This window comes from Bos taurus, chromosome 5 (genome assembly GCF_002263795.3).
Source record: "Bos taurus isolate L1 Dominette 01449 registration number 42190680 breed Hereford chromosome 5, ARS-UCD2.0, whole genome shotgun sequence".
NCBI lineage: Eukaryota > Metazoa > Chordata > Mammalia > Artiodactyla > Bovidae > Bos > Bos taurus.
This window is the reverse complement of record NC_037332.1, coordinates 68,358,754-68,383,351: the sequence shown is the minus strand read 5'-3', so window position 1 is coordinate 68,383,351 and position 24,598 is coordinate 68,358,754. Positions and strand designations below refer to the sequence as shown.

The following is a 24,598-nucleotide window of genomic DNA, read 5'->3' as shown; positions in this document are numbered from 1 at the left end:
TATCTCTGTGGAGGCTTGAGGTTTAGATTAAAAATCTTGACCTTTCCCTGCCTACTTCACTTAATCCAAATATGGAAGAATAAATAAAAACTTTTTAAAGATGAAGAATTCTTTACCACTTAAGACATATATTTTAGTATTCTTTACTCAGCTGGCTTCCTTTTTTGATCTAGGTTTAAGCGATTCATGGGGTCACAAAGAGTCAGACACGACTGAGCGACTGAACTGAACTGAACTGAAACTTACATTCAAAATCTTGGTTGAAGTCCCAGCTCTTACTTAAATATTTCAGTCCATACCTGTCTTCCCATCACTAAAATCTGTATTTTGATTACCTATTCCATAGTAAAATTTTCTAATGCAGGCTTAATTTTTCTCTATATAGATTCCTACCTCCTTGAGGGTAGAGACCAAGCCTTTTGGTATTCTCTCAAGACATGATAGAATGGTTTTGTTTTGTTTTGGGGGGGTATAATTGCTTTACAGTGTTGTGTTAATTTCTGCTGTACAACAAAGTGAACGAGCTATAACATATATCCTCAGCGCCACCCCACCCCTCCAGGTCATCACAGCACCCGGCTGAGCTCCCTGTGCTCGAACAGTTTCCCACTAGCTACTTGTTTTGCGCATGGTAGTGTATATATGTCCCTGTTACTCTCTCAATTCAATTCTTGATATTTCACTCTCTTCTCAGACTAGTATTCTTTAAGGAAACTTCCCCCCACCACCTAATTCCTCACCCAACAAAATGAAGTAAATCCACTTGAAAGAAACTTGATATCGAACTTATTATAATGACATAGTGACAGTTCTTTGCAGTATTTTTGCACTTACTCAGATGTCATCTTCCTGGAAGTCTTTCTTGAATACCTAATTTGGTCTAAGTGCCTTTATTCTCTGTTCCCATGGTACCCTGTGAATACCATTACCCTAGCTTTTCCACATTATATTGACATTGTCTGTTCGTGTGTCTGTCTCACCCATTCTACAGAAAGTGTCTTTGTTTTACTCTTTTTTTTTGTCTCTGGCACCTTGCCCCATCTCAAGTGCTCAATTAATGTTTGTTAAACTAAATGACTATATCTTGCTAGCTCTGTTTCCCTCTTCTGGAAGAGAAAAGTTTACAACTGTATTTAGGTACCAGAAATTCCAGAAAAACTGAGAAATCTAAATTTTCTCCTTGCTCCAAATTTCCTCTTTCGCTGACCTAAGTATTTAAAATAAAAGGCAATGAAAAATAAAACACAAAATACCACAAATTCTGTTGGCACTCAGTTAGAATTGTAAGGATTTACTGAAATGTTTAGAGATGAAATAACTTAAATGCTTAGAGATGAAATATAGTGCACTTTCACTTTAAGGGAATGTGCAAGGTTGACTTCAGATAAAGCAGAATTGGAAATGATTGTTGAAAATGGATGCAACTGAGGGAATAGGACATGAGAGTGATGTGGGGACAGTTTGTATTCTACTTTTGTATGTGTTTGAATTTTTGCATAGTAAGGAATTTTAAAATGTTATTTATTTACTTGTTTTTGGCTGTGCTGGGACTTCATTACTGCATGCAGTCTTTCCCTAGTTGTGGTGCGTGGGCTTCTCATCGCGGTGGCTTCTCTTGTTGCAGAGCACAGGCTCTAGGGCGCTGAGGCTTTAGTACTTAAGGTTCATGGGCTTAGTTGCCACTCAGCATATGGGATCTTCCTAGACTAGGGATCGAACCTGTGTCTCCTGATGGATTCTTAGCCACTGGATCACCAGGAAGTCCAGTAAGGAGTTTTTAAACTTAAGGTTTTTCAGAGCATATTGCCTTAGTAATTTTGGTTCTATAGCTGATTATTTCTTAAAGTAAAAAGTAAACTTGAAATTGTTTGGGACTTAGAATGGTTGAGTTCGTGTCTTTTTTTGCCCCAGGTGCACATTGTCCATTTTTTGAAACTGTTTTTTAAATTTAAAAATCTACATACTTGTCACAAATTTCCTTGTTTAGGTATTTATCCTGTGTCTTGAAATTAGAAGGACCCTAATGGCTTTTGTGATGTGGTGTTTAGTCCGCATAGAGTCAGTAGGTATGATGGATTGTGCTCTTACTCTTGTTCCTGCCCAGAGCCCAGGAGCAGCCAGAGTAATTGGAATATGTCAAGGCTGGAGTAATGTGCTGAAGGCATTCAGTTTAGTTCACCACCAGCAACAATGCATTTTGAGGGTTTTTTTGTTTTCTCAACATTAAGAATGGATCAGCACCAAGCTGACCATGCTGATCACCCATTCTACCTTTTATGCCATCAGTCAGCATTTATGAGACTGCTGGCGATGGCTAAGAGTACAGTTGCTGGCTTTAAACGAGAATTTTTATCTGCATCAAATTAGCTCATGGAACCCACAACTTTGATTTCGTAGAACCAGAGTATATACTTTCTTCTGCAGACTTAGAGATGATTGAATTCTTTCTCACCAAGCAGTCATTTCCTCTGCCTTCACATCTTATTTATTCAAATGCTCCATTGACTGCTCAGAACCTGTTAATTTGTTAAATCAAAGGCATAATACAGTATTCCAGGCTATGACAGACCTTGTTGGCCTTCCTTCTAAGATATGCAAAAGGGAATTTTGATACCTCCTCAGGGTTTTCTAATTCACTTATTTGCCTCATTCCCTGCAGTCCTTTTCAAGGATGTAGTACCTGGACAGCATAATAAACCCGAGAAGGTACAAAGATAACTATCAAACAAATAAGCAGACTGATGATCTCTTCATCAAAGAAAGAACAGCATTCATTGCAGCTCATTTCCCTATTTAATTTAAAACCTCTACTAGTTCACTTTAGTGTTTGAAATCCTAAATATGCTTCCTTTGTCTGTGAAGAGATAAAAGCTTAAACTTTGGATGACATAACCTACAAAAGGCAAAAAGATAGGCCCATATGGAGTATATTAATATTTGTTCTGCTATAAAATAGTTCAGTGGGAAAGAAAAATGAGACTTTTCTAGCCCGAGAGGCCTATTAAATTCCAACAAAGTGTTTGTTAATATAATTCAGAAAGAATGAAGCAAAACCATTTCTAAATGAAAATTTTAATTCCCTCTTTTAGGCACTGATTGTTTCATATTCAAAATTAGTTTGCTAAGAACATTTCTAAACTCCTAGCAGTACCAAATACCATGGGAAATTCTTGTGAACATTTGTGGAAAACCTGACTGTGTCTGTTCTTTAATGTAGGAGAGGCAAAATGTTTCCCTTCAGTGGTGGAATGATGAATTCTCAACTCGTAAAGGTGAAAATATAAATATCAGGATTTTACCCACTGTATAATGCTCATAATCTTCCAAGCATGGTGCTAGTCACTGTACAAAAGAAATAGAAGATATTGTCCCTGCCCTGCACAGGCTTCTCTTAGCTGCGGGAAATGAGATTTAAATGTATGAAATAATTAGAGAGGAGCTGAAGACTTAACCTCCTTATAACAGTAGGTTATAAGCATCTTCCCATGTACCTTCAGAATCAAACTTTACACTTATGCATGATTTCATTCTTTAAAAGTGCTTTAGTAGGTTTGGGGTGGTGGGGTGGTTTAAAAGGGAAGATCAGAGTATACACTATATCTGATGAGAAGCTTGAATTAATATCAGTAAGTTTGAAACTTCCCTTAGCAAAACAGTAGTACTTACACTTGTTTCTTTAAAAATATTTATTTATTTGGCTGCACCAGGTCTTAGTTGCAGCATTTGGGATCTAGTTCCCTGACCAGGGATCAAACCCAGGTCCCACCCTGCATTGGGAGCACAGAGTGTTAGCCACTGGACCACCAGGGAAGTCCCATATACTTCTTATTAATATAATTTGAAAGCAGAAGTCTCTTTAGTTTTTATTGCTGCCTTTTCAGTAGGCAGTATTTCGTTTTGTCTTTTCATTTTATGAAAGTGAAAAGTAAAAGTGAAAGCCACGCAGTAGTGTCCAACTCTTTGTGACCCCATGGACCGTGGTCTGCCAGGCTCCTTTGTCAATGTAATCCTCCAGGCAAGAATACTGGAGTGGGTAGCCATTCCCTTCTCCAGGGAGTCTTCCCAACCCAGGGATCAAACCTGGGTCTCCCACATTGACGGCAGATTTCCACCAGGAAAGCCATTTTATACTTACATGCCAATTGCACCATCTTACATTTCCAAGGATGTTCATGTTTTCTAGAAACATGTTCATGTTTTCAAGAAAAAATATTCTCAACAAAGCCCAAGCCCAACTTACATGAGCAAATGAATGACTCTCATAATAAATTTAATAATCTGAATATTGAATAATGAATTTCCTAAGAAGTGTTTCTGTTTCATAAATAATAGTTCATTTGTTTTGAGATCTGTGTCGGTAACATAAACGTGGTCACAGCACAAATGCAGATTAAGAGTAAACATCTTCCATTTTTCATCTAGTAAAACATGCTTGGGGCAGAAATATGGTCCATGGACATCCTAACAGAAACAACATCTTAATTGGCAGTGTCTTAGTTCTGAAGTCACATTCACATGATTCATTGTCATTATTTTAACTACAAAGATAAATGAATAAATGTTTTCACAGAAGGAAAGTATTTATAAACCTTGTAAATCACCACATATGTCACTATGTCACATACAAAGGACAGAGGAAGAAAAGGGAAGATAAGATCAATGTGCAGAACATTATAGAAACATCACAGAGCTCTTCATTGTCAGAGCAGAGTCTGAACTTCTGCTCTGCTGCTTATTTCGTGACTTTAGTCAAGTTCCATAACATCTCTGGCCTTATTTTTTTCCCTCCCTCAAAGGATAGTAAGGAGGACTAAGCTAATAGTATACAGTGCTTGGTAGGATTAGCGCGTGTTCAGTCGTGTCCGACTCTTTGCAGCCCTGTGGATTGTAGCCCACCAGGCTCCTCTGTCCATAGAATTTTCCAGGCAAGAATGCTGGAGCAGGTTGCCATTTCCAATCCAAATTATGATTAGAGAGACAAGCATAATCCCTGACTGTCCTGGGCAAACCAGAAGTAGAGTGGCTGCAGTGATCACTCAGATCCCTTCTTGCATTTCCAGTAGTTGATTTTGTGAATTCCCACTCCTCCAATAAAGATGGTTTGTTACAAAGCACTGTTGTACATAGTTAGTAATGTATATGCTAATATTAAAATTCTCTGGCAACTAAGACAGTATTTGATATTAACGTCCATAATTGCTGCTAAGGTAATATTAAGTTCAGTTGGCTTTTATGGGTTAGCCAGAGAACCCAGGCAACACATAAAGTGTTATTTTCCTAAAAAAAATTGTGTTCTAAGTCCAAATAGCTAATTTTGAATTAGTCTGTTTTTATGTTAGAAAGTATCTGTTTTTGCATTTGTTCAGCCTAAAACAACCTCCTTCAGGTTCCCAGGTGCATTCTGTATTCTAATATCTCTGTATTTTACCTAAAAGTCTGTATTTACCTATTTCTGCCACGGTGTGACTTGTTATTTTACACTGTTCAGCTTTATCTCCTCCTGATCTGTGACTTTTGAGAGGAAAAGAGTACCAATTCTCTTGTATATAAGCCCGCATATCTCCTTATCACCTAAGTTGTTCATTCTGAAAATTTTCCTTCTCTGACAATTCCCTTCATGAGGTTTGGTACTCTAGCTACTTTATATGTGTGTGTATATATATATATATATATATATATATATATATGTTTACAAAATGGTAATAGCAAATACTTATATAACATATACTCTGAGCCATGCAGTCTATGAGGCACTTCAGGTACATGAGCTCACTGAATACTCACCACAACCCAGTGAGGTAAGTTGTAACTAGTTTCCATTTACAGATGAGGCAGTTGATGTGGAGACTTTGAGCGACTGGTCCAAGTCCACACAGCGAGATGGAGTCTGGATCCAGTGAACACTGCTAACCACTGTATTTTACAAGAATACGTTTGACACTGTTTTGCTGTTAGTGAGGGCCGTAGTTTTTAGGATGTAGTTTTTGAAGATTTACAGCTGCCTCTTCTCTCTGGTTTTGTTAGCTCTTCATACTTCTTCCAGTCCGGTGCTCTGCCTCTAAAGGGCATTCATTCCACAGAGTTTACTTAGGATCTGTGCCTACTGAAGTTAAGTAGGAATCCAGGCCAGGACATAAATATATCCCAAGAGAAGGACTCAGTGCTATGGAATTTCAGTACTGGGAGGTTATTTTTCTAGATGGGGAGGGAACCTTTATTTTATTTTTAATTCTTTTTTTTTTTTTTGCCACGCCATGAGTCATATGTGGTCTTAGTTCCCCAACCAGAGATCAAACCCATAACCCCTGTGTTGGAAACTCCAAGTGTTAACCACTGGACTGCTATGGAAGTTCCAGGGAAGTTTTATAATGGATAAAATTTTGTTTCTTGCAATCCACAGAAAATGCCATTTCAGCAAAAGGGAGTTGTTATTGTTCAGTCGCTAAATTGTATCCAACTCTTTGCAACTGCATGGACTGCAGTTTGCTAGGCTTCCCTGTCCTTCACTGAATAAATGAGAAAACTCAGGATAAGGTGATAGTAATAGTTGTCAGAAATAGTAAGAAAATTTACAGAAAAAGTAAGAATGTTTCTGGAGCAAAGAGTTTATGGATGGGAATTAATAGAAAATAAGGTTGAAAATTTCAGACTTTGATAAGATCATAAAAGGGTCTTGAAGTCCAGACTTAAGAGTTCAGTTTGTTCTACAGAATGAAGATTTTCAACATTTTTCCCATTCCCAACAAACTTGAGAGATCTCATACATTCCTCAGATGCAGCATCATATAATGTGGAAGGGCTTGAGCTTTGGTTTCCCCACTCATTGCCTGTATTAGGTTGATCAAGGTAATTTCTCATCTGTTTTCTCATCTGTAAAAAGAGGCTAAGGATAGACCTCTACCCTTCCCTGTCCCCAGTAGTGTCTTATTTTTATAATATCATCATCTCTTATGGCTGTAGACTACTGGGACAGTAAGTATCAGGTTATCAATGAGAAGATCTGAACTTGGTGGAATCTAGTGCTGAATCTCTTTCATGATTCTAATACCCAACTCATTCCTTGCGCTGATTCTTCTAAGTAAGGACAATGTAGCCATATGGTGACAATGTGGCCATAATTGAAATCCCAAGATAACCACCCAGTCAGTTCAGTTCAGTGGCTCAGTCGTGTCCGACTCTTTGCGGCCTCATGAACCGCAGCATGCCAGGCCTCCCTGTCCATCACCAATTCCCAGAGTCCACCCAAACTCATGTCCACTGAGTTGGTGATGCCATCCAACCATCTCATCCTCTGTCATCCCCTTCTCCTCCTGCCTCAATCTTTCCCAGCATCAGAGTCTTTTCAAATGAGGGTCTTTCAAACTCTTCACATCAGGTGGCCAAAGTATTGGAGTTTCAGCTTCAATATCAGTCCTTCTAATGAACACCCAGGACTGATCTGCTTTAGGATGGACTGGTTGGATCTCCTTGCAGTCCAAGGGACTCTAAATAGCTGAGCAAGTTAATTGACTTAGCCTTGAGCAAGTTACTTAAGTAATTCCTTGGGGGAGTCTTATTGTTCTTGCCTGTAAAATGAGGGTAATGTTTCTTCTTTTCACAGTAGTTATAATGTTTAAATACCTGGCACATAGTAGGCCCCTATTATATGGTGCAGTTATGTCTTTTTTTAATTATGAAAGTGAAAGTCGCTCAGTTGTGTCCGACTCTCTGCAACCCCATGTAGTGTATAGTCCTTGGAATTCTCTAGGCCAGAATACTGGAATGGGAAGCCTTTCCCTTTTCCAGGGGATTTTTCCCAACCCCGGGATCAAACCCAGATCTCCTGCATTGCAGGTGGATTCTTTATTGGCTGAGCCACAAGGGAAGCCCAAGAATACTGGAGTGGGTAGCCTATCCCTTCTCCAGGGGATCTTCCTGACCCAGGAATCATACCAGGGTCTCCTGCATTGCAGGTGGATTCTTTACCAACTGAGCTATCAGGGAAGCCTTTAATTATGACATTAAGTGAAATCCTATTCCCAGATGTCATCTCAAAGGAAAGAGCTAAGCAATGAAGAGATTTTAACAGATTGTCTGATTTCACGCACATTTTTCCTCCTTTATCAGGATTTAAATCCACCAAGTTCCGACTGGGAAGTAAGGATCCCTGAATTCTTTCTGTGTGACTCTTCTGCCCCTGTCTGTTTGTGGGCTTCTGTCTATCAGCTTGGGTTGAGTGGAAACTGTGAAGAGAATGATAAAGGAAGTATAAAGGGAGACCTATAGTTCCATGGAGTTATTTTTTCTAGTTGTAAAAATCTAGTTTAACTTTAGGAGTTGATTAATATAGTGAAAGAAGGAAGTTGAAACAAGTATTTTTTGAGATTCCTTTTTAGCCCTGTGTGCTCAGTCACTCAGTAGTGTCTGACTCTTTGTGACCAACCCCATGAACTGTATCCCTCTAGGCTCCTCTCTCTGTGGAATTTTCCAGGCAAGAATATTGGAGTGGGTTACCATTGCCTACTCCAGAGGATCTTCCTGACCCAGGGATCAAACCTGGGACTTTAGTCCTGGGATTACCTTTTTTGTGATACAATACTGTATTATGCTATTATAGCCCAGGTTCAGTTCAGTTCAGTCGCTCAGTCATGTCCGACTCTTTGTGACCCCATGAATCGCAATACGCCAGGCCTCCCTGTCCATCACCATCTCCCGGAGTTCACTCAAACTCATGTCCATCGAGTCGGTGATGCCATCCAGCCATCTCACCCTCTGTCGTCCCCTTTTCCTCCTGCCCCCAATCCCTCCCAGCATCAGAATCTTTTCCAGTGAGTCAAGTCTTCGCGTGAGGTGGCAAAGTACTGGAGTTTCAGCTTTAGCATCATTCCTTCCAAAGAACACCCAGGGCTGATCTCCTTTAGAATGGACTGGTTGGATCTCCTTGCAGTCCAAGGAAGTCTCAAGAGTCTTCTCCAACACCACAGTTCAAAAGCATCAATTCTTCGGCACTCAGCTTTCTTCACAGCTTAGATTACAGGATCTTAAAATTGAGACACTTTCCTAAATCCATATTTATGATTCATTCTCTGGAGAGGTATAATTGGGCTCCAGGCCAGTAAACAAAGAAGGTGAAACAACGGCCTGCCTCATCAGAGGCATGGCATGCCAGAGCCCCGTGGAGCAAGACATTCAGAAAGAGAGCTCTTTTCCATCCTGTCAAGCCTGACGCTGTTAGGACCAGAGAAGCTGAGCCTTCTTTTTCTAGTGTTCTGGTTAAGGATATTACTCCTGTGCTCTGAGTTCTGCTGCAATTGCAGACATGACTTAGAGGAATTTTCACAACATCTGCTTAAAAAAAAAATCTTGTAACACAGCTATGTGAAAGCACTGACTTGAAAAGCATAAAAACTATCTTTCAAGAAATTTGTGAGAATAAAATCTTGGTTGGTTGTGACCCTAGGATATTCAGCCAGACAATATTGACCTGAGTGATTCAATCATTAAAATTTTTTTCCTATTTAAAAAAATAGATGTTTAGCACTCTTCTTGTTTTTTATCTTAAAAAGAAGTGTCTGTGTTAGTTCTGCATAACAAAGCTAATGAAACTTGTGATTTTTGTACCATGTAGGGAAATATGTAAAAGCAGAAAGTAAAGATTTTTGCATTTTTTAGAAGGGGTGTTTAAAGGAAGTCAAAAAATGATGAGACTGTCATTCAGTATTTGAAGTAAAAAGACAAAATTGATTTTATTGCTTATCATTGTGAAGAAGCTAAGCTGGGAGGAGGCAAAACCTCTGCAAGCAGAGCAACTACTGGTCTTTTTTAGGGTTTCAGGGATGCATGGAGTCCAGGGATGGGCAGATGTCCAGAAGCTTGAGTAGACGGATGTCCTCTGTCAAGGTCTGGATACTTGGGTGTGACTACTATTGTTAGTTGGTCCTCAGAGGTGTATTTATTGGACCCAATGTATTCCTAATTGCCTACTTCAGGAGCAAGTACTATCATTGATTGACTTCCTTCTAAATGCTTTCAATAAGGCAAGTTGTTTATTGATTGAATGAACATGAAACCAGTTCTGGTGGCCTCTTGTTACCATAGCCAAAGAACAGTCTTTTCCTGGGAGTGTGGGAACTTTGTGCTTTCTCAGTCTCCACTTTGTTCCTCACTCAGTCAAAGCTGCAGGGTATCATTAAGGATTATCCAGAACTTCACTTTTGTTGTCAATTCTTCCTGAAAGTAGCATATCTGATTTTCAATTTGACTCTGTCAGTATGGGAGGAGGGGTCTTTGAATTATTTATTGAAACATCTGATGGGATGGTGGCTAGGTTGAACCATTTCAGACACTGGATAATAAACATTATATATGAGATAAACAAGACTAATTAGAAGGAACTTCTAACTGTAAGAAGGAACTTCCCTGGTGAATCAGTGGTAAAGAATCCACCTGCCAGTGCAGAGACGCAGGAGATACGGGTTCGGTCCCATATTTCGGAAAGGTCCCGTAAGTTGGAAAGATCCCCTGGAGAAGGAAATGGCAAGCTGCTCCAGTATTCTTGCCTGGAAAATTCCATGGACAGAAGAGCCTCGCGGGTTATAATCCATGGGGTCACAAAAGAGTCAGACTTGACTTAGCAACTACACAACAAGAAGGAACTAGAATGTATTTCACTACCACAACCTGAGATGTTTCAGACCTGACCAAGAAAACACGTCCCAGTGATTTCCTTGGTCTCCAGACCACCTTTTCTTTTAGCTCAGATACAGATTGTTTGATTTCACCTGTAACATTAATTTGGGTATAGTATGAAGTGTCAGCCATCAATCTGCTTGGCCAAAAGAAAGTCCAACACCATTCTTTTATCTGTAACAATAGCTGTTACTTTGCTGGACTTGGTTGGAAGCTGTTTACTCTGTCTGCTCATCTCTTTGCTCTGAGAATCTTGAGTTAATAATCAGCCTCTGTGAGTCATCTGCTTCGGGAAGTGCTCTGGAGAACTTCAGTTGAGGTTCCCTATAGTGTTACTTTCCAGCTCTGTGTAAAGGTCTATTCCATTTTTTCCCCCCAGAGAACAGAAGAGTATGTTGCTAGTTCAGGCTCATTCAGAGATTATGTATTATTCATCATCATAGACTCAGCATCCAGTCCCTGCCTGGTACAGTAAATATTTATCAAATGAATATTCAGCTTTATATTATTCTTGGATTATTTTTGGCATTTCAGTTATGTTTCTTCATTTAGAGTCTGATCTCACTGAAAGCAATAACCATGTCTTATTCTTCTGCTGCTGCTCCAGAAAGCTCATCACAGTGTTTTCTGTGTTAGAGATAGATAAATATTTGTTAAATTGGATTCAGGATGTATTGAGTGTACTTTATTTGGGTAATAAGGCAAATACTTGACAAGATTCCTCATCTAAAAGAGAGAATAAATCCGTTGGAGTGGTGAAATATATACATAAAATTATTTGAAGATGATGCTTTTTTAAAAGAAGTATTAAATGTTTAACAAATACAAATAAAATATTCTGTAATTGACTGCTTAAGTGTTATAACTAGGTTTTTTGGAAATAGCTTAACCACTTAAATAGAATGCTAAACTTTATTGCTTTTAATGGATTTTTAAATTTTATTTTATATTGGAGTATAGTTGATTTACAATATTATGTTAGTTTCTGGTGTAAGCAAAGTGATTCAGTTATACATATATCTATTCTTTTTCAGATTCTTTTCTCATATAGGTTATTAGAGTACTGAGTTGAGTTTGCTGTGCTATACAGTAGGTCCTTGTTGGTTATCTTTTTTATATATAGCAGTGTGTATATGTTAATCCCAACCTCCTAATTTATCCCCTCCCCCCTCTTCCCCTTTGGTGTGATGTTTGTTTTCTAATTCTGTGAGTCTGTTTCTGTTTTGTAAATAAGTTCATTTGTATCATCTTTTTGATTCCACATATAAGGGATATATTTGTCTTTCTCTGACTTACTTCACTTAGTATGATAATCTCTAGTTGTATCCATGTTGCTGCAAATGGCATTATTTCATTATTTTTATGGCTAAGTAGTATTCCATCGTTTACAGGTACTACATCTTCTTTATCTGTTCATCTGTCAGTGGACATTTAGGTTGCTCTCATGTCTTGGCTATTGTAAATAGTGCTGATGTGAATATTGGGGTGCATGTAATCTGTTCAGTTATGGTTTTCTACAGATACATGTCCAGGAATGGGGTTGCAAGGTCATATAGTAGCTCTATTTTTTTGTTTTTAAGGAATCTCCATACTGTTCTCCATTGTGGTTGTACCAGTTTACATTCCCACCAACAGTGTGGGAGGGTTTCCTTTTCACAGATCCTCTCCAGCATTTATTGTTTCTATATTTGTTGATGATGACCATTCTGACTGGTGTAAGGTGAAACCTCATTGTAGTTTTGATTTGCATTTCTCTAATAATTAGCAATGTTGAGCATCTTTCAGGTGCTTCTTGGTCATCTGTATGTCCTCTTTGGAGAAATGTCTATTTAGATCTTCTGTCCATTTTTTTTTTTTGAGGTGTATAAGCTGTTTGTATATTGTATATTGTCAGTTGTATCATTTGCAAGTATTTTCTTCCATTCCATGGGTTGTCTTTTCATTTTGTTTATCGTTTCCTTTGCTGTGCAAAAACATTTAATTAGGTCCCATTGGTATATTTTTGTTTTTATTTCCATAACTGTAGGATACAGTACAGATACAAAAAATATTGCTGCAATTCATATCAAAGAGTGTTCTGCCTGTGTTTTCCTCTAGGAGATTTATATTTGGTCTTATATTTAGGTCTTTAATCCATTTTCAGTTTGTCTCTGTGTATGGTGCTGCAGACTGTTCATTCTTTTACATGTAGCTGTCCACTTTTCACAGCACCACTTTATTGGAAAGACTGTCTCGTTTCCATTGTATATTCTTGCCTTCTGTGCTGTAGATTAAGTGAGCATGGGTACATAGGTTTGTTTCTGGGCTCTCTGTCCTGTTTCATTGATCTATATGTCTTTTTTGTGCCAGTACCATAATGTTTTGATTACTGTGTCTTTGTCGTATAGTTTGGACTCGGGGAGTCTGACAGTCCAAAATCCCCATACTCTTAGATCACCACCATAAATATTTCGGTGTGCTATTTTAAAAAATTATTTCCCAGACTTGAGTAATGTATTAGAAAGGCATTCAGTAAATATTAATAGTTTTAAGTGATTGAATAGTCTTTTTTCCACTGAAATGTTTCTGTGGGCAACAAAGTCTTCCTATTTGAAAAGGGAAGGTATAGAAGCAGAGCCATCTTCAGGCTACAGGCAGAGGGTGAGGAAGGAACACTTGAGGTGTTCAGGACTTAATCTCTGCTGATTGCATATTTTCCTAATATTCTATGGATATTAGCACCTTTAAAATAATTTTATTTAGCATGTAGTTCAGTTCAGTTTAGTCGCTGAGTTGTGTCTGAGTCTGCAACCCCATGGACTGCAGCACGCCAGGCTTCCTTCTCCCTCACCATCTCCTGGAGTTTGCTGAAGTTCATGTCCATTGAGTCGATGATGCCATCCAACCATCTCATCCTCTGCCGTCCCCTTCTCTTCCTGCCTTCAATTATTCCTGACATCAGCATCTTTTCCAATGAGTCAGCTTTTTGCATCAGGTGGCCAAAGTATTAGAGCTTCAGTGTCAGTCCTTCCAATGAATATTCTAGGTTGATTTCCTTTAGGATGGACTGGTTGGATCTCCTTGCTGTCCAAGGGACTCTCAAAGAATCTTCTCTAGCACCACAGTTCAAAAGTATCAATTCTTCAGCATTTAGACTTCTTTATGGTCCAACTGTTACATCCATACCTGACTACTAGAAAAACCAGAGCTTTGACTATACAGACCTTTGTTGGCAAAGTGATGTCTCTGCTTTTTAATATACTGTCTAGGTTTGTTATTGCTTTTCTCCCAAGGAGGAAGCGTCTTAATTTTGTGGCTGTAGTCACCATCTACAGTGATTTTGGAGGCCAGGAAAATAAATTCTGTCAGTTTCCATTGTTTACTCATCTATTTGCCATGAAGTGATGGAACTGGATGCCATGATCTTAGATTTTTGAATGTTGAGTTTTAAGCCAACTTTGTCACTCACCTCTCTTACCCTCATCAAGAGGCTCTTTAGTGTCTCTCTGCTTTCTCCCATTACAATGGTGCTATTGTCTGCATATCTGAGGCTGTTGATGTTTTTCCCGGCAATCTTGATTCCGGCTTGCAACTCATCCAGCCCGGCATTTCACATGATGTACTCTGCATAGAAGTTAAATAAGCAGAGTGACAATATACAGCCTTGACGTACTCTTTTCCCAATTTGGAACCCATCCATTGTTCCATGTCTGGTTCTGACTGTTGCTTCTTGACCTGCATACAGGTTTCTCAGGAGGAAGCATGTAGTAGGCAGTCAATAACTGTTAATTTCCTCTAGCAGTTTGTATGTTTTATTTCTATCTTTTATTATTATTATTATTAAACTAAGAAACATCTTATTTAGTTCGAATTTCTGCTGGATTTTCAGGTTATCATTTCATAATATTAAGTGACCTTGGCTATCACTGGTCTTTGCATGATTGGAACAGAATAACATGGTCACATGACCAGTGGCAAGACTCACTGGGCTAGGGTTAATGTGCTGTGTGCCGTGTTTAGTCACTCAGTCATGTCCGACTCTTTGCAACCCCATGGATCCCATGTAGCCCACCCAGCTCCTCTGTTCATGGGGATTCTCCAGACAAGAATACTGGAGTGGGTTGCCATGGATCGAGCCCAGGTCTCTGCATTGCAGGCGAATTCTTTACCATCTGAGCCACCAGGGAAGCCTGATGCTTCAGCAAAAATTACTGTATTTAAAAAAAAAGTTCAACTGTGTATTAATTATTGAATAGATAAACAACAATGACATGCACATGATATAAAAAATAATAATACAGTGACCAGCAGGACACTTACTAGTCAGCTTAAGAATTAGGAACTACCAGTAACCTAGTACCTACATCTTTTAAAGCTACCTCTGTGTTCCTTCCTCCTCTTCAAAGCAAACTCTTCATTCAGAATTGCATAGCTAATGAGTGTTTGCTCTTCCCTATGATTTAATGCATTTATTTGAAAACCTAAAAATACATGTTTTTAGTTTTACATGGTTTTGAAACTTGTAAAAAATAGAATCATAGTGAATTTGTGCTAAATGATTTTCTTCTTTTGCTCAGCATTGTATTTGAGATTCATTCATATGTGTACCTATTATTCACTTATTTTAGTTGGATCAAACCCGCACCTCTTGCATTAGCAAGCAGATTCTTTACCACTGAGCCACCTGGGAAGCCTTAGATTGTAATTTTTTGCTATTAAAAATCAAGGCTGTGAATATTGTTAACTTGTCTCCTGAACACATTCTAAGGGTTTCTTTTGGATAGAAGAAAGGTCCTTCCATTCTAAGAAGATCTTAACCATTTTTGTGCCATGGACTTCTTGAGAAGTTTGGTGACTATTATGCCCTCCTTCTTAAAATAAGTTTCCTTCATTTCCTGCCTTCCCTCACCTCCCATCTCACAAAAATAATTTAGGCCAAAGAAAAGATGCTTTTATCTGTATATCAGGAGTAGATTGAATTCCTGTTGACTAATAATCCTAAATTAATCTTAGCAGACATTAAAATATTATATTTTAATGAGTAGCATTTCCAGTCTGGAACTGGATTAAGGAAGCACACTTTTATAGGGAAAATGAATTCTGCCTTTGTAAGTTAAGGCTTAGGAAGAAATATACTAATTTGCTGTTCCTTGTGTTTATTTATATAATATTTCTAAGCATTCCTCTCCCAAAGAAATCATCTTTCTTCACATTTTACACAACGCTGTTACTGGCAATGGGGCATTGAGGAGATGCTCATGGATGAGAATGTTGATTCTAGCTCAGAAAAGAAACTGGCCAAGGAAATCAATTGTCCAAAGCAAATATATAGTCTTGTGCTTTAGATATTTATTTAGATTCCAAATAATACACCTAGAACATGCATAACTAGCTGGGGCTACAGATTTGCCTTTTCAGGAGGTATATTTACCCAAAGAAGTTATGCATATTTCATAAAAACAAACAGACCATGTAAAAATACAGTCAACGCTTGGTTAGGTTTTTGATGTGTTTTCCCAGTAAAAAAGCATACATTCCTTATCATTTAGTTTGAAAATAAAACATGTTGCATTAAGAAGTATCTGATACTTACCATGATTTTAATGATTCATTTATACACATTTCTTCTAAGAAACACTGATATCCTTTGTTAACTTGCCAAAAACAATAAGTTTAAACCTGCTTGAACTTTAAGTCATCACAATACCTTTTAAAAGAAACTTTATGGAGCACTGTTACCATTATTTAATAATAGTTCCTTTAGGTATTCAATTATGTGGTATTGATTTTTATTTACCTTAATTATTAATTATTTATTTGCTTTAGAAGGAAATTTGTCTCCAGCTTCAGCAGAGCATTAATAAAATTAGGCATGGTAGAGAGAACGTTCTCAGAGAAAGTAACTTAATGTGAAACAATACTTTTTTTTCTTTTTTAAACAGAGACTGCAGCTTCATTTGTAATAACTTTTAGTTAAAATACAGAAAATTTAAAATTTCATTCCTTCTCTCCATTGCCATCTCCGTTACTGTGCTCTATTTTTCCCATGGTATCTATCATCTTTTAATATACTATGTTATTTATTTGTATTTAAAATTTTTTTATTTGTTTCTTCCCACTGCAATGTTAGCTGTGAAAGGGCAAGAATATTTGTTTATTTGTATGTAGTACCTGACCCATAGTAGATGCTCAGTAAATATTTGTTAACGAACAAACCAATAAATAAATATCAAAAAACTTATGCATTGAAAAAAAAAGAAATTGCATGGGAAAAGAACTTAAATTATGAGACTAAGAATGTGGGAGAGGCGGAGGAAGAAATGCTAAGGTAAGGAGAGCGATCAGTATGTGGTTTATGACCACAGATTTCTTACCTTTGTACTTTAGAACTAAAACAGACCATGGAGACATCAATTCACTCATTTTAAAGGAGTCCAAACTAAGGCTTAGAAAGGTGAGAAGTCGTGCTTCTATGCCAAATTACCTTTTAAATAAAGGTGGTAAATTCTGAGACAGTGTAACAATTCACGATCAATGATGATGGCATTAATATTTATTGAGTGCTTATTATGTACCAAACATTTGCTTAACCCTTTACATCTCACTTAATTTCTGCAACTAGCCTGTGAGTCTTGTTTTAGAGAGAGGAAACTAATACTTAGAGGCTTTTTCACTTGTTGATAGCAACACAGTTACTCAGTGGTAGAGCTTCTTCAACACCAGCCATTGGTTTCAGGCTTATCATGTACAAGCAAACGCTTAGAGATCAAATAGAAAGAAGATGTGGTTTTCCCCTTCTGGGGAGTTACATATTAGACCCCTGGAATGTAACAGCAAGGGGTACGTATTAGATCAGTAGCTTTCAAATGTTTTTGACCTCAGTAAGAAATATGTTTGTATTTCAATAAATGCACACATATTTATCCTGGAGGAGGGTATGGCAACCCACTCCAGTATTCTTGCCTGGAGAATCCCGTGGGCAGAAGAGCCTGAAGGGCTATGGTCCATGGTGTCGCAGTGAGTTGGACATGACTGAAGCGACTGAGCATGCACACACACATATTTATATGTTTTTTAAACATATAATTTCATAACTGAAATTAAAGTTTTATGAAATATCCTTACTGTGTGCTGTACATGCTAGTACTTTTTTTTTACATGCTGATACTTTCTATTCTATTTCATTATATTCATTTTATTCTATTTACTGTCTTAAGACCAGTTACATTAAATTTGCTTCATAGCCCATGCATGCATTACCTATTGAAACAGGATATTTTATGTATATTAACAAAAGATATTTTATGTGTTAAGGGGGATAAAGTGCTCAATACTGATTGTCCTCCAGAGCTCATGTAGCTGTTTCTTCTGTTATTTATCTCTGTATTGTACTTGCATTGCTAATTTTGCTCTATCAATTTAAAAAAGTATTTATGGACCCGCACTTATGGTAGTGAGGAATTAGCTCTCTAACTCCATGCTTTATTTCCCCAACTTTCAACCTCCTAATGCAGTAATGCCCAATTTTTATTTTTATATAATAAATACTATTTATATTCTATGGCTGTAAATATCATTGATCACAAAGCCACATTGTGTATTACAATACATTTCCTTTCTTTTTATCTCTCTTTAATTTTTTCTGGAGATAATTGCCCTGTTTTTTCACTTTCATAGCTTTCTGTATGCGTGTTTGCTCGGTTGCTTCAGTCATGTACAACTGTGCAACCCTGTGGACCACAGCCCACCAGGCTCCTCTGTCCAAGGGATTCTCCAGGCAAGGATACTAGAGTAGGTTGCCATGCCCTCCTCAGCTTTCTGTATACCTACCTTTAATTTTTTCCCAAATGTTCCACCTATAATTAGTCCCTTCCCCAAAACTCTGTTATATCAGATAATTTACCAGCTTGCCTTTTTCCTGGAGACTTCACTTCCAGAGGCCTCCAAACCTTCAGCTCTGTCTGGACTCTGTTCCCAGCCTACTGTGTCTGTCTCTCTCTGGAGCTTTCCCTCACTCTCTCTTAGGTTGGCACTGCTATTATTTGGCTCTCAGGTTTTTCTCTCTATTAAAAAATATATATATTTACTTATTTGGCTGCTCCAGGTCTTATTTGCAGCATACAGGATCTTTAGTGTGGCATGTGACATCTGGTTCCCTGACCAGGTACCAAGCCCAGGCCCCCTGCCCTTAGAGCATGGAGTCTCAGCCACTGGACCTCCAGGGAAGCCCCTCGGGTCTTTCTCTTTCTTGGTTCTCTCCCTCATTTTGCATCAACACATTTTCAAGAAAGTTCCAAAGAGAACAGGGGAGAATTTTCCTGAGTGCCAGCATGTCTTACGATACCTCTAGTTTACCCTCAACCCTCGGTCGATAAATTGGGTTCAGGTTTACAGTCAGAAATATTCTCTCAGGATTTTGAAGGTATCACTAGCTTTTTTCCTACTGCAGTTGTTGAAAAGTCAGATTCTTGTTTCTTCATATATGACCTGCTGCTGCTGCTAAGTCACTTCAGTCGTGTCCGACTCTGTGCGACCCCATAGACAGGAGCCCACCAGGCTCCGCCGTCCCTGGGATTCTCCAGGGAAGAACACTGGAGTGGGTTGCCATTCCCTTCTCCAGTGCATGAAAGTGAAAAGTGAAAGTGAAGTCGCTCAGTCGTGTCCAACTCTTCACGACCCCATGGACCGCAGCCCACCAGGCTCCTCCGTCCATGGGATTTTCCAGGCAAGAGTACTGGAGTGGGTTGCCATTGCCTTCTCCGTCATATATGACCTGCTGCTGCTAAGCTGCTAAGTCACCTCAGTCGTGTCCGACTCTGTACCACCCCATAGACGGCAGCCCACCAGGCTCCCCTATCCCTGGGATTCTCCAGGCAAGAACACTGGAGTGGGTTGCCATTTCCTTCTCCAGTGCATGAAAGTGAAAAGTGAAAGTGAAGTTGCTCAGTCGTGTCCAACTCTTCACGACCCCAAGGACTGAAGCCCACCAGGCTCCTGCATCCATGGGATTTTCCAGGCAAGAGTACTAGAATGGGTTGCCATTGCCTTCTCCGTCATCTATGACCTCGTTTCTTTTAAATCATAGCAAATAGTTGTTATGTTCTTTCTGTGTGTCCAGCACTGTTCTAAGTGCTCTGCATTATTTAATGCTCATGTTATCATCTCTGTGAGAGAGGGATTGTTTTCTGTATTTTACAGAAAGGCAACTGAGGCATGGAGAGGCTAAGTAGCTTGGCGGCGGGAGAGGGTGGTTGACTGGGCACTTTACTATTGGAGGATTGGGGCATGGGTGATTGGCCATTTCAGGGCAGCCCTCCAATTCTGAACATCTAACCTCCTTTCTGGGGAGTTAGACTTCTGCCTGTCCCTTGGAACAAAATGAAGGTCTGAAGGAATCCCACTGTTAACTGTGCATGCATGCTAAGTTGCTTCAGTCATGTCTGACTCTTTCCAACCCTATGGACTATAGCCCGCCAGGCCCCTCTGTCCATGCGATTCTCCAGGCAAGAATACCGGAGTGGGTTGCCATTCCCTCCTCCAGGAGATCTTCCTGACCCAGGGATCAAACCCACTTTCTTAAGTCCCCTGCATTGGCAGGCAGGTTCTTTACCACTAGTGCCACCTGGGAAGCCCTTCGGTTGTATGACCTAAGTATTAATTTAGCCATTCTTGAGGCATTAAACATTTTAGGTTATTTCCAATTTTTGACCTTTACAGCAGTGATGCAGTGAGTTGAAACGATAGTGGTTTGGCAAAATGTACAGTACTGCTAAAGTTAAGGCTCATGGTAGTTTGGGGGAGGCTAGAGAAAATGAGAAGATATATGTGACAAGTTGAAGAAAAGCTCAAATTTATTTATTTGTTTTTTTGGCTGTTCTGGGTCTCCTTGTGCATGGGGTTTTCTCTAGTTGCAGTGCACGGGCTTCTCATATTAGTGGCTTTTCTTGTTGCAGAGCACAGGCTCTAGGTGTGTGGGCTTCAGTAGTCACAGCTGCTGGGCTCACTATTTGTGGCTCCTGGGCTCTAGAACAGGCTCAATAGTTGTGGTGCCTAGGCTTATTTGCTCTGCAGCATGTGGGATCTTCCTGGACCAGGGATTGAACTCATGTTTCTTGCATTGGTAGGCAGATTCTTTACCACTGAACCACCAGAGAAGCCAAAAAAACTTCACTGATTGCAGAGACATATAGTATTTTTTCCTGGTGAAAAGAAAACCTTCTTGTCAATTAACTCTTTCTCCTAGACACATATTGTTCCTTTCAGAGAGCCGTGACCTAGGCTAATGGCCATATTTACTGGGCTGGGACTGTCCAGGTGACAGAAATAATCTTTGATGTTCTTTTTTAGGTGTTTACCTTGCTGTGGATCGCTGACTGGATGGTGCATCATTTCTGGAGGAAAGGAAAGGACCCAGATAGCTTCTCCATCCCCTATCTGACAGCGCTGGGTGATCTGCTTGGGACAGCCTTGTTGGCCTTAAGTTTTCATTTTCTCTGGCTTATTGGAGATCGAGATGGAGATGTTGGAGACTAATAAATCCTACAAGCTACTCTCAAGTAACCAAGAAGGAAAATACAAAATAACCACTTATGACTCTTTTTCACAATTTTTAATTCGGTAGTTTGACTTCTGCCAGGGTAATCTTCAGTTGGCCCTGATTCCATTAAATGGCCTTAACACTTTTTTTTTTTTAAGGAATTTGTGTTGAAATGAGAATGAACAGTATTTGTGCTGCTTTTCATAGAATAAATGATAATTTGACATAGACATAGACACAAGCTCAAGCTCTGAAATTGATTAACTAGAAAGGAATATAAGATGTTTACAATGAATAATTTTAGAACCACAGACATAGCAAAAATGTACTGTCTTACTGTTTAACTTATAATGCCAAGAGTTCTGGTTTCATCTTTCTTGTCTCACAGATGTGTTTGTTCTGCAAAGCAGACTTTAAAATGAAAGGGGCCCAAGCAAGCTTGTTTTAATTATGCCCACCTCTCTGCCAGCTGAGGATCCATTTACCAATTTGTTTGCTCCTAACCTGACCTCAATATGTTCTACTGAGTATGAGATAAACTCACTTTTATCTGCTTGTATGAATTTCTCTGTGCCAATGCTAATTTTATTTCAACCCTGCAAGTATTCTGCAGGCTACCCTTTAAACACAGAACTGCCTTTAGTGAAAGCAATGGGTCATTTTTGATGATTGATTTATTGAAAGAAGGTTGATCTTTTTCAGAAGACTTACTAGTCCAAAATGAGATGACCTGCGCTGCATTTGTAGATCAAGAGGGTGTGAGAAAGTGTGTGTGTGTGTGTGTGTGCGCTGTGTGAAAGAGAGAGACAGAAACTGTTGATGGAGTGCTGAATCTTGGCTTGTTGATAGAAAAGATCATAGTGGGATATTAGCATTCTGTAGTTATTCTTTTAGCACATTTTATTGACAAGCTTTTGTCATGTGGTGTAAAAATTTTCCTCTTGCCCAGAATATAGTATTTGTTAGCTACATTATAATAAATACTTCCTTCATAATTTTTTTTAAAAGGTACCATTTAATATAATCAAGATATCATCAGATTTAGAATGAGCAAACGGTTCATTTGTTCTTCTTAAGAGGTCTGTTGAAACTTGCAGGCTTACCATTTTAAGGGAGGAGTTGGTGGGTTGCTTCAGTGCTGCGCCTGCCTGTGCACATCGTCTCTGCACAGGCTCACGTCTGCATGGAACACTATCAGGTACACTGCTGTGTTTCTCAAATATTTTTCTAAAACTCTGATCTGTATTCCAAACACTTGACCAACATCTTAGTTATTCAGTAGGTAAGCATTTTTTATATTACATACATTCTGAAAAATACAGTGGAATCTCTCAAGATTGTCAGATATTTAATAATCTAACTGATAGAGGGAAGAAGAAATGCACACTGACTTTGATCACCATGGTTTAAATTGTGAGTTAGTGTTAACATTATATAAACAGTAGGTTGTTTGTATATATATTGAGGGAAGTGTTCCTATTAAGCTCTTTAAAATAAAGGGACTGTGGTTTAGAGCTATATATTTTGCTTATTTTAAAACATTAATTATTCCATTCTTCTGCCTTATAATGAAATTGTAAGGCAGAGAACTGAACTAATTATAGGATTTCTCCTTTGGAGAGTTATAATATCATGTAGTGAACATTCTGCAAAAATTTTTATTTAAAAAGTCCGTAAATAATTTCTTTGATTTTGTTGTAAAGCACTTGTAAATTATTTATATTTGGGCTGTATAATTCATAAGCATTTATACTTCCCAACGATTTCTGTTTTCATTTTTTTACCTATAAAATGCACAGCAAATCACATTTTTAAAGTATTTACCAACAACTTTAGTTCATTACATATTCCAAAGCACATTCAAATACATCATGTTATTTAGTTTTCACAACAGTACATGTGAAATAGGTCAGATAGATATTCCTATCTCTATTTTACAGCAGAAGGAAACGAAAATCAGCCAAGTTGCATTTTTAATGTTGCACAGCTACAAAGGGCCCCAAATTGTGATCTAGTCTAGATCATCAATCTCCTAAGCCAGTTCTTTTTCTGTGACCCTCCAAATGTACCAAGTGTATACAACTTGTCAACTATGAGGAAATCAACCACAGAAACAAGATCTTCTAAAGTAGAATAGAGTATTGCTACGTCTTTCCAACTTCAGACAGGGAAATCTTCATTTAATGTATCTTACTGGTAAATATAGCTAACTCTAAAATTATTCATGTTCCTAAGACCAAGGAAATCAAAGATAAATGAAAACTTTAGAAGAAAGAACAATGCCTTATTTCATAGAATATTTAACTGCCTTCACAAATCTAGCCGATTTTCCATAGATGCTAATAAATAACTAGAATGACTGATTTGAGTTCTGTCCTCTTTCTTTTTTGCTACCCAATCTTTGTTACAGCAACAAAATGTCTAAAAGACATGTAACGGGGAAAAAAATAAAGACTTGGAAAAATCAGTCACCAATTAGCTGAATTAATTTATAAAACAGATTTAAATTCTTTAAAAATTTTTTTTACTGTTTTTTGAAAGCCTTTACATAAGTATAGAATGAATAAGATAACTTTGCCTGCCCACAAAATGCATTTATTATCAGTTGTATGTAAAGCAAATCAACAAAGTTTATTTTTACACCACGTAAGTTTGCTTTCTGAACTTCCTCCCCTCACTAATTTATCAGGCACTTTATTTAAACATGGATAATCTTTTCAAAGACTTTATTTTTGCCCACCAATTGCTTTTTATTCTTTAAGAAATAAAGTTTCTTACAACCTAATAAAATAGAAACTGTTAGTAATGTATCTTCTGGGAGACACTGAAAATTCTATGGCATAGACTATCAATGATGTAGCCAAATGAAGTACGTTTTTAGGGGTCTTTCAGTAATTGGGTTTCCTTGCCTTTTAATACAGCTCTTGTATAGCATACCCATTTATAATGGGCATCTGCCATCTTTGAATTGTTGTAAACTCAAATAATAAAATTTAAGATATTTACCCAGCCTTGTTGTACTTACTTCTTGATAAACTAGATGAACATTAAGCCTTGTGGAACTCACCCAGAAGAGAATGTATATATGTTGTTTATGAGCATAATAAATTGAGCTCTGACCATACGTAGACCTCCACTTTACTGCTTTACCACTTTTTCACTCTTAAGTACTGTTTTCACTATTCAGTTTACATTTCTTGGCCCATCAATTTGTATATCCTCAACTATCTCCTTCATTCCTGTTGGACAGCTCTGGTTAAATACAGCTCTCTGCCGATGCTTTGCCTACACTTGAACAGCTGAGCATGGTCATGAAGAACACACGACAAATCTGTAAATTCATAACCTCGGACATCAAGCTAACCCTCAGCGGTCCAGCAGCCTCCTCTATTTCTCTAACCACTTCACTCTTTG

At 38.3% G+C, this 24,598-nt stretch overlaps 1 protein-coding gene across 13 annotated transcripts in view; it reads left to right on the top strand.

Annotated features, from left to right (window-relative positions):
• SLC41A2 (solute carrier family 41 member 2) overlaps positions 1–24,193 on the top strand; it is a 168,917-nt gene extending 144,724 nt beyond the window's left edge. For 12 of the 13 annotated variants that reach the window (XM_059886472.1, XM_059886473.1, XM_024991803.2 and 9 more), the window contains one exon: positions 20,995–24,193. In XM_059886472.1, the coding sequence (XP_059742455.1) occupies positions 20,995–21,180 (186 nt within the window). In that variant the 3' untranslated portion in view covers positions 21,181–24,193. The remainder of the gene's footprint in view (positions 1–20,994) is intronic. The other variant, NM_001205910.1, reaches the window with a different exon arrangement.
• Positions 24,194–24,598: the final 405 nt, after the last annotated feature.